Source organism: Tyto alba, unplaced genomic scaffold (genome assembly GCF_018691265.1).
Source record: "Tyto alba isolate M040663 unplaced genomic scaffold, T.alba_DEE_v4.0 Super-Scaffold_38, whole genome shotgun sequence".
NCBI lineage: Eukaryota > Metazoa > Chordata > Aves > Strigiformes > Tytonidae > Tyto > Tyto alba.
Genome location: NW_024881313.1, coordinates 41,312,770 through 41,328,551, shown reverse-complemented (window position 1 = coordinate 41,328,551; position 15,782 = coordinate 41,312,770). Strand labels below are relative to the sequence as shown.

At 69.4% G+C, this 15,782-nt stretch overlaps 2 protein-coding genes across 3 annotated transcripts in view; one reads left to right on the top strand and one right to left on the bottom strand.

Moving 5' to 3' along the window:
* Positions 1–15,782, top strand: part of LOC104356270 — a 39,274-nt gene continuing 23,492 nt past the window's right edge. The window contains exons 1-7 of the mRNA XM_042802181.1: positions 1–94; positions 1,282–1,683; positions 1,780–1,906; positions 2,315–2,428; positions 2,991–3,101; positions 3,193–3,312; positions 3,421–4,136. Coding sequence (XP_042658115.1) covers positions 71–94; positions 1,282–1,683; positions 1,780–1,906; positions 2,315–2,428; positions 2,991–3,101; positions 3,193–3,312; positions 3,421–4,136 — 1,614 coding nt within the window. The 5' untranslated portion in view covers positions 1–70. The remainder of the gene's footprint in view (positions 95–1,281; positions 1,684–1,779; positions 1,907–2,314; positions 2,429–2,990; positions 3,102–3,192; positions 3,313–3,420; positions 4,137–15,782) is intronic.
* On the bottom strand, positions 6,426–13,046 carry LOC116959670. Of its 2 annotated transcripts, XM_042801654.1 has the most exons (4): positions 13,015–13,046; positions 10,591–11,225; positions 9,048–9,251; positions 6,426–8,540 (listed from the first exon to the last, which is right to left on the bottom strand). In XM_042801654.1, exons 2-4 carry the CDS (start codon positions 11,126–11,128, stop codon positions 7,513–7,515), a joined length of 1,770 nt encoding a protein of 589 aa, XP_042657588.1. In that variant the 5' UTR covers positions 11,129–11,225; positions 13,015–13,046; the 3' UTR covers positions 6,426–7,512. The 2 variants fall into 2 exon arrangements, with proteins under 2 accessions (XP_042657588.1, XP_042657587.1); XM_042801653.1 differs by lacking the exon at positions 13,015–13,046 and having other exon boundaries at positions 10,591–11,989.

The window sequence follows — 15,782 nt, the reverse complement described above, 5'->3', positions numbered from 1 at the left end:
GTTCCGCTCCGCGCTCTCCCCGCCGCGGCCCGGCCCCAGCCGCCGGGGCCCGGCCCAGCACCGCGGGGCCATGGCCGAGTGGGCGCCCGCCCAGGTAAGAGCGGCCCGGCCCGGCCCGGCCCGGCGCGGCCCGGGGCGGGGGGGGCACCGGCACCGGGGACCGGAGGCGGAGCCGCCCCGCCCGCGCCGCCGCCCCGGCCCGGCCCGTGCGCCCCGGCCGGGACTCCCCCGCGGTGCCCCCACCCCCGGCACCCCCGGCCCGGGGAGCCCCGGCCACCCCCCCGCGCTCTCCAGCCCCGGACTGGCCCCGGGGACCTGACCCGGGATGTCCCGGTGCCCCCGGGATGCGCCCGGGCACCGCTGACCCGGGATGTCCCGGTGCCCCCGGGATGCGCCCGGGCACCGCTGACCCGGGATGTCCCGGTGCCCCCGGGGTGCGCCCGGGCACCGCTGACCCGGGATGTCCCGGTGCCCCCGGGATGCGCCCGGGCACCGCTGACCCGGGATGTCCCGGTGCCCCCGGGATGCTCCGTGCAGGCTCCAGCCCCGGGATGCCCCCGGGGATCCTCTGGCCCGGGATGTCCGTGTGTCCCCAGGATGTCCCCAGGCACCCCCGGTCCTACCTGCCCCGTGTGCCCGTCCCGCTCCCAGGGGGGTCGTGCCTGGCCAGGCCCGGGGAAGCCCCCACAGGGTTGGGGTGCCACGGTGGGGGGGGGGTCGCTACTCTGTGAGTCCAGCAGCAGCCACCACGGCGCGGTGACCTGCCTGGTGCTGGCCGCTGTCCCACGGGGACGGTGACCAATGCTGATCCCACGGCTGCCGTGGCTGCACGGCGATCCCTCCCCGACCCTCCGGCTGAGCAGGACGCATCCTGCCCGGCGGCACTGGCCAACCCTCCTTGTCTGCCTCTCACCGTCCCCTCAGGCCTGCTGCACCCGCCCTGTCCCCTCCTGGAGCTCAGACTGGGCCCCAGCAGCTCTTTCCTCTCCTGGCCAGCACCCGCCGCTCCAGGGACCGAATCCTGCCCGGCTGAGCTGTTGGCATGGGACGGGGACAGCGGCGGCTGTAGGGCAGGTCCCTGATGGTGCCCGGGGCAGGCAGGGCGAGGGGTGGTGGGGCATCGCACACGGGGGGGTCCTCGCCGCAGCGCTGGGGACAGCAGTGGGCCAACCCCCCCCCCCGAATTGGAGCGAGGGGAGCAGTGCCTGCCACGGGGCTTGACCTGAGGGGGGAGTGCACGTGTGTGTGTGGGGTGACCATGGACCCCTCCCCACGGCCCAGGTGCAGGAGTGGAACGTAGAAGCCCCCCACCTGATGCCGCTGCAGCCGCCGCTGCTGCCGGAGCGGGCGCACGTGCGGGAGGCACAGCTCCACTCCGCCGAGGCTTCGCTCTGGACCGTGGTGGCCACGGTGCAGGCGATGGAGAGGAAGATCGACCTCCTCGCCACCCGCCTGCTCAGCCTGGAGGGTCGGTCCGGCACGGCCGAGAAGAAGCTCCTGGACTGCGAGAAGACGGCCATGGAGTTCGGGAACCAGCTGGAGAGCAAATGGGCCGTGCTGGGCACCCTCATCCAGGAGTACGGGCTGCTCCAGCGGCGCCTGGAGAACGTGGAGAACCTGCTGAAGAACAGGAACTTCTGGGTGCTGCGGCTGCCCCCCGGTCCCCGGGGCGAGGTCCCCAAGGTAACGGCACCCAAGGGGGCTGCGGGCTGGGCAGGGGGACCCTCGGCTCCCCCGGGGAGCGGGCGCCGCTGAGCTGCCGGGGGCTTGTCCCTGCAGGTGCCGGTGACATTTGTTGACATTGCCGTCTACTTCTCGGCAGAGGAGTGGAAGAATTTGGAGGAGTGGCAGAAAGAGCTGTACAATAACCTGGTGAAGGAGAACTATGAGTCTTTGATCTCCCTGGGTAAACATCCCCTTTTTGCCGCTTTCCCGACAGGCCGGGGTGACGGCTGCATCTCCCCGGAGGGTCCCGGACGTGGGTGCCCCGGTCCCCCGCGAGCGGTCGGCGGTGGCACACGCTCCCATTTCGGAGGGAACCCGCTGCGTCTCGTGCTGCGAGCATGGGGACAGGATGAGGTGCCAGTGCCGGTGCCGCTGCGTGGGGCAGCCAGTGCCGCCTGGCTCTGGGGAGCTGGGGCGAGTCCTTGTCCCCCAAAATCAAGGGTCTGAGCGTCTGCGCTACCCAGGTCGCGGGCAGGGAGGTCCTGATGAATTTAGGCAGATTCTCCGCCGGGAGAGGTGCCAGGGCCTGGGGAGGGTCGGGCGGGCGCAGCCCCACCGCCGGTGCCAGCCCCACTGTCTCCCCGTGCAGACGGTGCCCTCTCCAGAAGCGAGGCGCAGCCCCGCAGCGAGCGCGGGGAGGGTCCCTGCGTCCCCGAGCAGAGGGAGCTGGAGCAGAGGGACCTGCCGCCGGACGCCTGCGCGGGTGAGGCACCGGCCGGGAGCCCCGGCAGCGCCGGGCGTCCCCCCACCACATCCCCGCTGCCTCCCACCCCCCGTGTCGCCCCCCGCCCCACCGCTTGCCCTGGGGATGTCCCTCCTTCCCCCACGGTCCTGGCCCCGCAGGACTCGGTTCTCAAGTGGTGGCCAGACTCTGCTCCCCACGGTGCAACCAGGGGCCACCGCGAGCGACCCCGGAAAAATCCCCCATGATTAATGTGCCGGGGGAACTTGGGCATCTGTCCCTGGGAGATCCGTGTGCCCCCCACTGACACCACATCGTGGCAGAGCCCGTGGGCTGCGCCACAGCCACCCATCCCCACGGGCTGTGCCGCAGTCACCCATCCAGCCCCATGGGCTGTCCCATGGCCACCCAACCCCAAGGACTATCCCAGGGTCACCCATCCCCACAGCTCCCCCGGGGGCCCCATAACTGCTGTGGGACGGGGACGTCCCCTGCGGCCGGAGCCCGGGGGGGGTCCCCCACCCCAAGGCGCCTCGGCCGTGGGTCGCATCCTGGCACCGGCCAAATCTCTCTTTGTGCACAGAGTCGCTGATCTCCACCTCCGACATCCTGTCCCGGATCAAGCAGGAGGTGGCCTTCGTGGGCGAGCAGCAGTTCGCGGAGGAGCGGGCGATGCCGGCGGACCCCTGCGCGGGTGAGCCCGGGGCTGTGCCACAGCCGCTGCCTCTCGGAGTGCAGGATGCGGCCCCGCTCGGCTGAGTCCCCGTCCCCGTCCTTCCCTGCAGGCGCGGACGCCCTGATCACGGCGCACGACTTCTTGTCGTGGATCAAGCAGGAGGAAGAGCCCTGCGTCCGCGAGCCCTGGGAGCTGCCGGAGAGGGAGATGCTGACGGGTCCCGGTCCCGGTGAGCGATGCTGAGCCCGTCCCGGTGGCGTTGGGATGGGGTTGGTGGCTTGGGGACGTCCCCGGTGTCCCCGGCGGGCGCTGACCAGAGCCTTTCCCTCCCCTGCAGCCGGCGAAGGGCTGCTGGTGAAGACGGAGGAGCGGTGCCCCCACGCCGAGCCCCCCGAGGAGGTGGGTTTGCCAGGCGGCTCCGGGGAGCTGCTCTTCCCCGGCGCGGGCTTCGGCAGCCCCGAGGGACAGGCAGCGGCGACGACGGCGGCGGCTCTGCCGGCACAGCACAGACTGGGCAGGGCCCCAGGCTCGGAAGCGGGGGCCGAGGCGGCGGGGGTCCCCACCGCCCCGCCGGGCCCCGCCGAGGAGCGGCCGCACGGCTGCGCCGAGTGCGGGAAGAGCTTCAGCGGGAAGAAAAGCCTGCGGATCCACCAGCGGAGCCACGCGGCCGAGCGGCCCTACCCCTGCGCCGAGTGCGGCAAGAGCTTCAACTGCCACTCGGGGCTGGTGCGGCACCAGATGATCCACCGCGGCGAGAGGCCCTACAAGTGCGCCGAGTGCGGGAAGTGCTACAGCCGCAAGGAACACCTGCAGAACCACCAGCGGCTGCACACCGGCGAGCGGCCCTTCGCCTGCGCCGCCTGCGGCAAGAGCTTCATCCGCAAGCAGAACCTGCTCAAGCACCAGCGCATCCACACCGGCGAGCGGCCCTACCAGTGCCCGGCGTGCGGGCGCAGCTTCCGCTACAAGGAATCCCTCAAGGATCATCAGCGGGTCCACGGGGCCGAGGCGGGGCCCCCCCCGCTGCCCCCCCCCGGCATCATGCCCCCCGGGGACTAGGGGCTGCCCCCGCTGCGGACTGACACCCCCCACCCCCCACCCCCCCACACCCCTCTCCTTGCAGACTGACACCCCCCCCACACCTCTTTCCTCTGGGATGGGGGGCCGGGGGGGGGGCAGGCACCGGCCACGCAGCTTCCTACCAAATACAGGTGCCCGGCTGGGGCAGGGAGGCACGCGGGGAGCACCCCCCCCCCCCAAATTGAGTTGGGGATGGAGGGGGGGGCCGTGCACCCGCAAGTCGCCACAGACGGACACTCTTCAGCCCCCACCTCTCTCCCCCCCCCCCAGACAATCTTGCTGTGCAGGATGGGGAGCAGCCCCCGTCCCCCCCCCCCCAGCATCCCCCTGCCATCCCCCCCCCCGCCTGCTGCTCTGCTCCCCAGCCCCCGTTGCTTATTTTTACTGCCCCCCCCTGCCGCGCCGTCCCGCTCTGTACAGTGCTTGGGGTGTAGTTTTGTATGGACCATGCAATACAGAATAAAGTCATGCTGGGCTGCAGTGCCTCTGACCACCCCCCCGGCGCCCCCAACCTCCCCCCGCAGCCCTGTGGGGTCCCCAGTCCCGCCCCCCCCCCCCTCCAACCCCACATCCTGCAGCCACACCACTCCGGCCCCATCCCCATGGCTCTGCACCCCGGGAAGGCAGCGGCAGCAACCTGCAAGCTCAGGGATGGGGAGGTGGGGAGGGGGGAATTATCACGGGGTGGGGGGGGCACAGCAGAGCTGAGGGGTGCAGTGGCTGCCAGCGGCCCCCGTGTCACCAGCTGTGGTGGCTTTGTGCTGGCAGGGATGCACAGACCCACCCCCCCACCCCCCCCCGACTTGCCAAACCCTTTCTAGCATCGCTGATTCCCACCGCTTCTCATTTTTCCCGCCTGTCCTCACGACTTGGGGGCAGCAGGTGGGGGCCAGGTCCCCCCCCCCTCAACCCCCCCCCGCCTCCATGGGTACAACCCCCCAGCACCCACCTCCCTCCAGCCCCCCCAAATCATTTCCCCCACTGATAAACCCCAGTGCCCTGCTCACAGCAGCGGCGGCGCTCCCGCCCGTCCTGCCTTCATTTTACCAGCTGATCCCCCCCCCCCCGCCATCACCACCCCCCCCCGGCACCTGCCCACCGTCACCAAACCCCGTCCCTCCCACCCTTCATTTGGGGCTGTAAGTTAGTTCACCCCGTTTTTTTTTTTTTTTTAACCCCAGCCATGGAAAGCTCTGCTCACGGGGTCCCCAAGGTGGGGGTCACTGTCCGTGCCGCCCCCCCCCCCAGGTCACCCTGGGGGGCCCCAACCCTGGTGACCCACCAAGTGCCACAGCTCGGGACGCTTTGCCCGACGGCTGGCACTGGGGGTGCTGCCCCGCTGCCCCCTCCCCGGGGGGCTGCACCCCCCCCAGCCCCATCCCACCCAGGTGACGAAGGAGCTGCCACCGAGCGGGGATGTGGCTGCGGGTCCCCCCCGTGCTGGGGCTGGGGGGGGGGATCAGCCTGGGGGGGTGTGTTTTAGTGTGCCCTGGAACCGCTGTTGATGCTACTGGGGACACTGGACACTGCTGGGGACACTGGACACTGCCTGGGGACAATATATACTGCCTGGGGACACTGCACAGCGTTGGGGACACTGCACACTGCCTGGGGACACTGCACACTGCTGGGGACACTGCACGCTCCCTGGGGACACTGCATGTTGCCTGGGGACAATATATACTGCTTGGGGACAATGCACACTGCCTGGGGACACTGGACACTCCCTGGGGACAATGCACACTGCTGGGGACATTGCACACTGCCTGGGGACACTGCACACTGCTGGGGACAATGCACATAATTGGGGACACTGCATGCTGCCTGGGGACACTGCACACTCCCTGGGGACACTGCACACTGCTGGGGACACTGGACATTACTGGGGACACTGCACACTGCTGGGGACACTGCATGTTGCCTGGGGACACTGCACACTGCTGGGGACAATGCACATTATTGGGGACACTGCATGTTGCCTGGGGACACTGCACACTGCTGGGGACACTGCACACTGCCTGGGGACACTGGACACTGCTGGGGACAATGCACATTATTGGGGACACTGCATGTTGCCTGGGGACACTGCACACTCCCTGGGGACACTGCACACTGCTGGGGACACTGCACACTGCTGGGGACAATGCACATTATTGGGGACACTGCATGTTGCCTGGGGACACTGCACACTGCTGGGGACACTGCACACTATTGGGGACACTGCATGTTGCCTGGGGACACTGCACACTCCCTGGGGACCCCACAGGCTGCCTAGGGGACCCTGCACACTGCCCCCCCCAGCCACGCAGGCACAGCCAGCCCAGGTCCTGTTCCCCCCAGCCGCGCCCCTGGGGTGCTGGGCTCCCCCCGAAAGGAGCGGGGTGAAGCTCCGTGCCACCAAGCCTGGGGTGATTCACCCCACGGCCCTGCCCCACTCAGCCCGTACGGGCAGAGCCGTGGGGCGAACGACCCTGTTAGCAGAGCGCAGCACCCAGCCCATGCAGGCCGCGGGGTGGGGGGGGGCTGCCCACCCACCCCCCAAATCACCCTGCCCGGCTCGGGGCAGCCCAGCGTGGCACTGCCCCGGCAGCACCGGGGATTCGAGCGGGGAGGAACGGCGAGCAGGCGGCGAAGCAGCAGCGGGACGCAGCGTCGGCTCGGCACGAGGGACGGGGGTGACAGAGGAGGGAAAGCTCACGGCGAGGGGGGGGGGACGGACGACCCGCTCCCCCGAGCCCCTCCTCAGCGCCCTGCTCCGTCACCGAGTTCACCCACAGAGACGGCTTTTCTGGTTTTTGGGGGATTTTTTTTTTTTTTTTTTTTTTTAAACAGAAGTTTACGGTTATATGCAAATTAAGTCATTAAATGATTTGCATAAAATGTTCGCTCCTCAGCGACTAAGTTTTTCCTAACTCCCCACCCCCCAAAAAGGTAGTAATCCTACTCGACTAGCGCTGTCACACGGCCCCGCTGACGCTCGCCCACGCGTGCCCCCCGCTCGCCCACGCGTGCCCTGCCCCGGGGGCCGCCCGCGCCGGCGGAGCGCGCACGGTGCCGGGGGCGGGCGAGGCCTCCCGGGTGCTCGCACACACCTTTCACACGTGTGCGTGCCTACCGTCGTCTCCCTCCCCGGGGCGGGTGCGCGCCGGCCGGCCTCCCCGCTTCGTACCGTCCCCCGCTGGCACCGGGGATGCCGGCAAACCGCACCGGGGGCGGCACGCTGGTGCACAGCTCCCACGCACCCCACTTCCCCCGCGCCCCTCTGTCCGTGGGGGGCACCCACGGCGTGGCCGGAGCCGCGGGGCGCGGGCACACCATGTCCTTCGCGGGACAGCGTCCCCCCCCGGCCCTAGCTGTTGGTGAGGAAGAGCCGTCTGTGTCTGGAAGCAGAACCGCGCGGCCGGCCCCGACGCCGGCCCCGGCCCCGGTTGCCGAAGGGGCTTCGGTTGGGCACGGCGGTCTCTCCCCAGCTGGGGTTCCCGGTCTGCGGCTCGGGGAAGCTGGGCTCGGCTTTGGGCTGCTCGAGGAGGGGGCTGGGGTCCGGCCGGGGCTCTGCCGGCGGCGCCTGGCTCTGCCGGGCGCTGGCCCTCTCCTGCCGCAGGTAGCGCAGCTCGTCGCGGATGTCCGTCAGGACGCCGAGCAGGCGGAACTGGAGCTCGCGGTCGCGGGCCCTCTCCTCGCGTTGGGTGGCCCGTTCCTCCTGCCACATGGCCAGCTCCTGGTGGTACAGCTGGTCCCACTGCTCCTCCAGGTCCAGAAGGTGATGGATGTTAGTCCTCCAGCTCTCCCGGCGGTCATCCCGCAGGCGGGAGCAGCCCAGGCCGCGGGGTGGGCCGGGGGCGGCGGGGGCGTCCCCCGGGGGGGAGGCAGAGGAGGGCAGCGACTCCTCGGTCAGGGCGCCGTGCAGGGGGGAGCGGGCCGGGGGCTCCTCCTCCGCCGACGGCTTCTCCCAGGTGGGCCCCATCAGTACCCTGGGCAAAGCGCCCATCTCCGGGCCCGGGCCCCCCGCCTGCTCCTCGGGGTGCGAGGAGTCGAGCCCGCGGCCCAGGGGGGGCAAGTCGGACACCCCTTCGTGGCCCCAGTCCGAGTGAGCGTCCACGGGGTTGAGAGGGTCCTCGGGCAGGGAGGTGACGGAGCCCTGGGAGCTGCACCGGCGGATCAGCATGGCCTGGCGGGACAGTTTCATGTCTTCCTCGGCAGACATGGGGGCCTCGGGCCCGGGCTGCATCCCCGCGGCCCCGCCGTGGCCCCTCTCCACCTCCCGGCCTTCCCGTTCCTCTTCCTCCGACATGGAGGCGTAGGAGACGAGGGACTCGTTTCGCAAGGACGGGGAAATGGCTGACACGTCTGGAGTCCGCAGCTCTGGTCCCGACTCGGCTGGAAGAGAAGAGAAGCCCGCTGGTGAGCCCCACGGCTCGCTGCCCCTCCCTGACACACGGACATCCCGGATGGACACAGCATGCCAACGTGCCCCGTCTGCGCAGCCCTCGGCCCTGCCTGCCCCACGCAGTCCCTGGCACCCTGCGGCGAGCTCCCCAGCCCCCCGTGTGACGCAGGGATGGCCACAGCCTTTGCCTTCCCTTGCATTTGCCGCCTTCTGCCACCAAACAACCCTCGGCCGTCACGAAGCTGTGCTCCAGGTTCCCCTTTACGCCCCCGCAGCCTTTCAGGACTCGCACACCAGGAGGTATTTGCACCGACTAGGCAGGCACGGGGAAGCGTCTCCCACCGGGGTGTCCCCGGCCGTGCTGCCCCCGCAGCCACCCCCAGCGTGACGCTGTGCCAGGACGGGGTCCTGGGCACAAACCACCACCGCAACCTTTTACCGGCCGCCGCGCTCCCAGCGGATCCGCGTCCCCGCAGCAGCCTGTCCCGCGGCCTTACCCGAACTGCTCTGTCCTTCCCCCCGGCTGTACTCGCAGATGACGGAGGGGTCGGGGCTCTGCACCGCCAGCCGGGGCACGGCAGAGCCCTCCACGTCTGGCAGGGACGAGGGCTGCCCGTTGGTGTCGATGTAGATGCTGGGGTGGCTGACGCCGGGTTGCAGGTGCATGAAGGACTGCTTGGCCGCGCCGGGGAAGAACAGATCTGTGGGACAGAAAGAATCCAGCCTCAGCCGCCGCGGCGACGGCACCAGCAGCTCACGTACCCTCCCCGTGGGAGGGCTCCCCAGGTGAAGGCTCTCACGGGCGTCCGCGGGGCAGCGACGCTGCAGGGGTGGGCACGGTCGCACCGAGGCACAGACGCTCCTCCTGCAAGGCCGGCCCGCCCGATCGCTCGCCCTCGCTTCCCCCAGCACCGTCCTGAGCTTGCCCAGTCCCGAGAGGGTTAGCATCTCCTAAATGTCCCGCAGGACTTCGTCCTTCAGCCCAGAGACCTTCTGCTCTGCAGCAAGGTGGGCGTCTGGCTCAGAGACAGCCCAAACCGAGCAAAGCGAGACCCACGCCGCTCACCCTGCCCCTCCTGAAACCTGACAGGCCAAGCCAAAATCAGAGAGCGGAGGAAGGAGCAGGAACAACTAATCCCGGTGCCCTCTGGGGACACAACGAAGCCGGACACATCCCCTTTGTGGAAATGAAAGGGCAGGGTGGGTATTTGCCTCCTGGCCAGCAACAAAGCCCAGTTGGGGTGTACCCGTGGGCCCGGCTCAGCACTGCCGCAGGAATGATGTCAGCTCTTTCACCAACATCTTCCCCCCAGCATCTCTCAGGCATTGGAGCCAAACAAGCAGGACCGGCAAGAGGCCTCCGCGCTCTGCTGAGACACGGGTCGGGCTCTGCCAGGCGGCAGTGGGGTCACAGGCACAGCCCCATCGGGAAGGCACGGCTCGCCCAGGGGCCCGCCGGCCCCCCCCAGCCACGAGACGCTGCGGGAGGACGGTGACTTTGCACCGAAGCAGCAGCTCCCGCTCCCCCTGACCTCGGCTAACCGCGCGGGACACTGACCCTGAAAGGAACGAGGGAAATAAAATCCCATCCCATCTTTTACCGGCTGCCTTTAGACTGTATCCAGCCAGGCACTGTGTCAAATGAAAAAAAAGTAAAAAGAAACGGAGAAAGACCCGCTCCCACCAAGTTTGAGGTGTTCCTGTTGATCCCAGGTTATTTCCACAGTGGGTTTTTAATTCCAGCGCATGCCGCTTCCAACCCTGGTGGTTTGCTACTCAGCCACGACAGGACCACGGCTCTGCCGGACGCTGTAACCCCGACACAAACCACGTACAAGAGCAAAACCCCAAAGTCTCCTTCCACGATCCACGCCGCACCGGCCGGCACAGAATGCAAACGCTCGGCAGACGCCGGAGCTCGGGGGACCGCGGCCTGGTGACGTTACCAGGCTGGACGTCACTCGGCGAGCGCAGGTGGGGACACAGCACGGGCCTCTGCGACTCCAACTCTCCTCTCCCCAGAGAACCACCACGACTGACCTGGGTCCAAGATGATTTCGGGTTCCGAGTCGTGGCTGGCCTGCAAGAAGGTGGAAGCCACCATCTTCTCCAGGGGCGTGAGGCGCGGCTTGTGGAGCGGCCCGCCGGCGCGGTTCATGGGCAGGTGCTTCTTGGAGGTGATCTTCTTCTTGACGTCCAGCCGCAGGTCGCGCCACTTGTGCTTGAGGTCGTCGATGGAGCGTTCGGTGTAGCCCAGGAAGTTGACGCGGCTTTGGATTTGGGTCCAGAGCTGCTTCCGCCGCACGGGGTGAGCCCGCAGGGCTTCAGACCCATACAGGGCGCTGAAATGCCGGACCACATTCCAGACCAGCGTCTCAGTCTCGTCATTGGAGAAGTTGGCCTTCCTCTTCCGGCCAGACGCTGGCATCGCCTGCGAGGCTGCGGCAGAGGTGGAAGGGGCACAATTGAACCTCGGTCCCCACTCCTCTCTGTCAGCTCCTGGGGGGAACATGGGGCTGCGGGAGCCCGAGGGAGCCGCGGAGGAGGGAGCCGAAGCAAGAGCCCCCGAGGCATCCATGGCAGGGGAGGCTTGGGCCGGGGAGGATCTAAAGAGCCGCTTCGGCACACCACGCGGCAGGGGGGCACCTCATCCCCTCGCCCCGGCTCGAGAGCACCTGGGAGGGGAGAAAAGGAAAGGGCAGCGGTGGGTGGCGGCAGCGCGGGGTGACGGCGAGGGCCCCCGGCCCTCTCCAACCAGAGGCACCCGGGGGCCCCCAGCCAGCTACCACGGGGGCCGCGGAGAGGGTCGTGGTCGTGGTGCGCGCGTTGGGACTGCGGCGAAGGCCGCGGTGAGGGCCACGGCACCCGCTTCGGGGCCGTGGCAGGTGCCTCCGGGCCGTGCAGAGGGTGCTGAGGAGCACCCCGAGAGCAGGCTGAGGGCGACGGGGAGTGCCTCGAGGCCACGGCGAGGGCCTCGTGGCCGTGCTGACCGCGACGGGGAGCGCCTCTGGTGAGTGCCTCCAGGACACGGCCTTGGCAAGCACCTCAGGTCCACAGCAAGGACCTCGGTGATGGCAAGCACCTCAGCACCATGGCAAGGGCGAGAGGCACGGTGAAAGCACCCGGGCCGCAGCACGAGGCCTCAGGGCCACGGTGAAGGTCTTGGCCACGGTGAGCACCTCACGTTCCCAGCAAGGGCCTTGAGGCCTTGGCCACAGGACAGGTCTAGGGGCCATGGCAAAGGCTTTGGTGAGCATCTCAAGGCCGTGGTGAAGACTCTGACCAAGATACAGACCTTGGCAAGGGTCTTGGCCATGGTGAGAGCCTCAAGACCCCAGTGAGCACTTCACGTTCCTGGTGAGGACTGTGGGGCCATGGTGAAGTCCTTGACCACAGCCAGCACCTCAAGGCCACAGCAAAGGCATTATGAAATGCCTTGGCCAAGGTGAACACCTCAAGGTCCCGCTGAGGGCCTCGGGGCCATGGCAAAGCCCATGGTCACGGCAAGTGCTTCAGGGCCACGGCAAAGACCTTAGCAAAGGCCTTGGCCGTGGTGAACACCTCAAGGTCCCGCTGAGGGCCTCGGGGCCATGGCAAAGCCCATGGTCACGGCAAGTGCTTCAGGGCCACGGCAAAGACCTTAGCAAAGGCCTTGGCCGTGGTGAACACCTCAAGCTCCCACTGAGGGTTCTGGTGCCATGGCAAAGAGCGCGGCTATGGCAGGTGCTTCGAGGCCATGGTGAACAACTCAAGCTCTCACGTAGGCCTTGGGGCCGTGGCAAAGACCATGGCCACGGCGGACACCTCAAGCTCCCAGTGAGGGCCTTGGGGCCGTGGCAAAGACCTTGGCCATGGTGAACACCTCAAGCTCCCATTGAGTCCCTCAAGACCCTGGCGAAGACTGTGGGCCACCATGCAGGTCCTGGGCCCGCCGCAAAGCCCCCAGCCACGGTGAGCCCCCGAAGGGGAGGCCGGGGAGCGCCGGCAAAGCTCCCGCCCATGGCGTGCCCCAAGCCCCGGCCCTGCCGTTCCCCTCAGCCCCCCCAGCACCACGGCAAAGTCCTCCCCCCCCCCCCTCAGCATCCCTGCCGGGACCCCTCCAGCGGCCACCTCAAGGCCTCGATCGAGCACCTCAACCCCCCACCCCCACCCCCCTTTCCCCACTGCAACGGCCTCTTCCCGCCAACCCCCCCCCCCCTCAGGGGCGGGGGGCAACCGCTGGCCGGCTGCACCCCCCCGGGGCCTTGCAGCGGGCGCCTTTTGTTCGCGCTGCCGCCGGGCACTGGGGACAAAAGGGGCCGGGGCCGGTGCCTGCCCCGCTGAGGGGATGGAGGGGAGGGGGGGGGGCCCGGTCCCGGCTGCAGGCCTACACACACACACACACACACACACACACACACACACACACACACCACCCCCCCCCCAACACACACACCCCCCCGGGGTCAGGGTGGCGGCGCCTACCTGTGCCGGGCCGGGCGTGCGAAGGGGGGGGGGGGGGGGGGAAGGGAAGCGGGGAGGGGGGGGGGGGGCCGGCGGCGGCGGGTGGGGAGGGGGGGGGGGGGCTCAGCGGCGGCGGCGGCGGCGGGTAATGGCTCCCGCCTCGGCGGAACTCGCCTTCATTTCCTCCGCCTCCGAGCGGCGCGGCGCGGGCCCCGCGCGCTCCCGCCCTTGGGCGCCCCCTGGCGGACCCGCCGCCCCACCGGCGGCGCTGCGGGGGGGGGGGGGATGCGGGGATATGCCTTGGGGGGGGGGGGGGTGTACCCACTCACCCACCCACCCACCCACGCACCCACCCTCTCATACACCCACACACCCGACCACCGGCGGCACGCGGTGCGCCGCGGAGGCACGGGCAACCCCCCCCCCCCCACGTGGTTATGCATCCCCCCCCACCGCGGTAGGGACTTCGTTCCGCACTAGCCCCCCCCACTGCACCCCGTCCCTGCACGCACCTCCTCCCCGCGTGTTGCTTCCACGCTCGGGATCGTGCATCCCCGTGGGGGTGTCCCCACTGCACCCCGTCCCTGCACGCACCTCCTCCCCGCGTGTTGCTTCCACGCTCGGGATCGTGCATCCCCGTGGGGGTGTCCCCACTGCACCCCGTCCCTGCACGCACCTCCTCCCCGCGTGTTGCTTCCACGCTCGGGATCGTGCATCCCCGTGGGGGTGTCCCCACTGCACCCCGTCCCTGCACGCACCTCCTGCCCGCGTGTTGCTTCCACGCTCGGGATCGTGCATCCCCGTGGGGGTGTCCCCACTGCACCCCGTCCCTGCACGCACCCCCTCCCTGCGTGTTGCTTCCACGCTCGGGATCGTGCATCCCCGTGGGGGTGTCCCCACTGCACCCCGTCCCTGCACGCACCTCCTCCCCGCGTGTTGCTTCCACGCTCGGGATCGTGCATCCCCGTGGGGGTGTCCCCACTGCACCCCGTCCCTGCACGCACCTCCTCCCCGCGTGTTGCTTCCACGCTCGGGATCGTGCATCCCCGTGGGGGTGTCCCCACTGCACCCCGTCCCTGCACGCACCTCCTCCCCGCGTGTTGCTTCCACGCTCGGGATCGTGCATCCCCGTGGGGGTGTCCCCACTGCACCCCGTCCCTGCACGCACCTCCTCCCCGCGTGTTGCTTCCACGCTCGGGATCGTGCATCCCCGTGGGGGTGTCCCCACTGCACCCCGTCCCTGCACGCACCTCCTCCCCGCGTGTTGCTTCCACGCTCGGGATCGTGCATCCCCGTGGGGGTGTCCCCACTGCACCCCGTCCCTGCACGCACCTCCTCCCCGCGTGTTGCTTCCACGCTCGGGATCGTGCATCCCCGTGGGGGTGTCCCCACTGCACCCCGTCCCTGCACGCACCTCCTCCCCGCGTGTTGCTTCCACGCTCGGGATCGTGCATCCCCGTGGGGGTGTCCCCACTGCACCCCGTCCCTGCACGCACCTCCTCCCCGCGTGTTGCTTCCACGCTCGGGATCGTGCATCCCCGTGGGGGTGTCCCCACTGCACCCCGTCCCTGCACGCACCTCCTCCCCGCGTGTTGCTTCCACGCTCGGGATCGTGCATCCCCGTGGGGGTGTCCCCACTGCACCCCGTCCCTGCACGCACCCCCTCCCTGCGTGTTGCTTCCACGCTCGGGATTGTGCATCCCCGTGGCGGATTCCCCCAGCCCGCCCCATCCCTGCACACACAGCCCCCCCCTCCCGGGGATTGTTTGCACACTCGTGATGGTGTGTCCCCATGGGGATTCCCCCTGCTCCATCCCATCCCTGCATACCCCCCCCCCCCCCCACGTGTTGCTTCCACACTTGTAATTGCACATCCCCGTGGGGGTGTCCCCAGTGCGCCCCATCTGCTTGCACCCTCATGACTGTGCACCCCCGTGGGGATCACCTGGTGCAACACGTCCCCACACCCCCCCCCCGGGCTGCTGCTTGCACCCCAGTATTTGTGCATCCCAGTGGGCTCTTCCCTGCGCGCCCCTCCCTCTGCACCCCAATACCCCCACACTGACCCTGCCCCCCGTGGGTAGCCCCCCCCCCCGATTATGTATCCCGGTGGGGACTTCCCTGCACACCCCTGGGTGCCCCTTGCCCCCCCTTCCTTTGCACCCCAATGCCCCCCTCCTGCTGCACCCCCGGGGGAGCCCTGTGCACCCCCTGCCCTGTTCACTCCAGCAGGCATCCGGGTGCCCCCTGCACCCTTGGGGGGGGAGGGGGAATCTGGCACCCCCCCCCCCGCACCCAGGCAGACACGTCCCCGTGCACCCTGCCCACACACCCCTAAGGGTGCCCCTTGCACCCTTGTGCACCCCACCCTGGACACCCCGATGAGCACCTCTTGTGCGTCCCCCCCCACCCCGTACCCCACCACTCACCCTTCCCCTGGGTCCCAACCCGGGTCCCCTCCATGGGAACAGCTGTGAGGGCTGGGTGCAGAGCACCCATGGGCGCCACGGTGCTGTGGGGAACACGCCTGGCCCCGCCACGGTGGCCTCCAGCTGCCCCTGGCTCCCCGTGCACACACTGAGGGGGGGTCGTCCCTGCACCCCATCCCACCTCGGGGACCCCGGTGCTGCAGCCGTCACCGTGCCGGGGACAGGGTGCACCGTGGGTGCTTGTTAGGGTGCACGTTGGCAGGGGGGAGCCCCCCCCCTCCCCCGGGCTCCTAATTAACAACCGTGACAGGGTCGTCAGCCAGGTCCCCCACTGCCCACGGGTGCTGCCGGTGGCCCTGG

What these genes read in the sequence shown, in the direction of transcription:
- LOC116959670 (XM_042801654.1), bottom strand. Translation starts at nt 11,128, where the DNA reads ATGGATGCCTCGGGGGCTCTTGCTTCGGCTCCCTCCTCCGCGGCTCCC. An exon ending in CGAAATCATCTTGGACCCAG is followed by an intron (nt 9,252 to 10,590) that starts GTCAGTCGTGGT and finishes TCTGTCCCACAG; the next exon opens with ATCTGTTCTTCCCCGGCGCG. An exon ending in GGAAGGACAGAGCAGTTCGG is followed by an intron (nt 8,541 to 9,047) that starts GTAAGGCCGCGG and finishes CTTCTCTTCCAG; the next exon opens with CCGAGTCGGGACCAGAGCTG.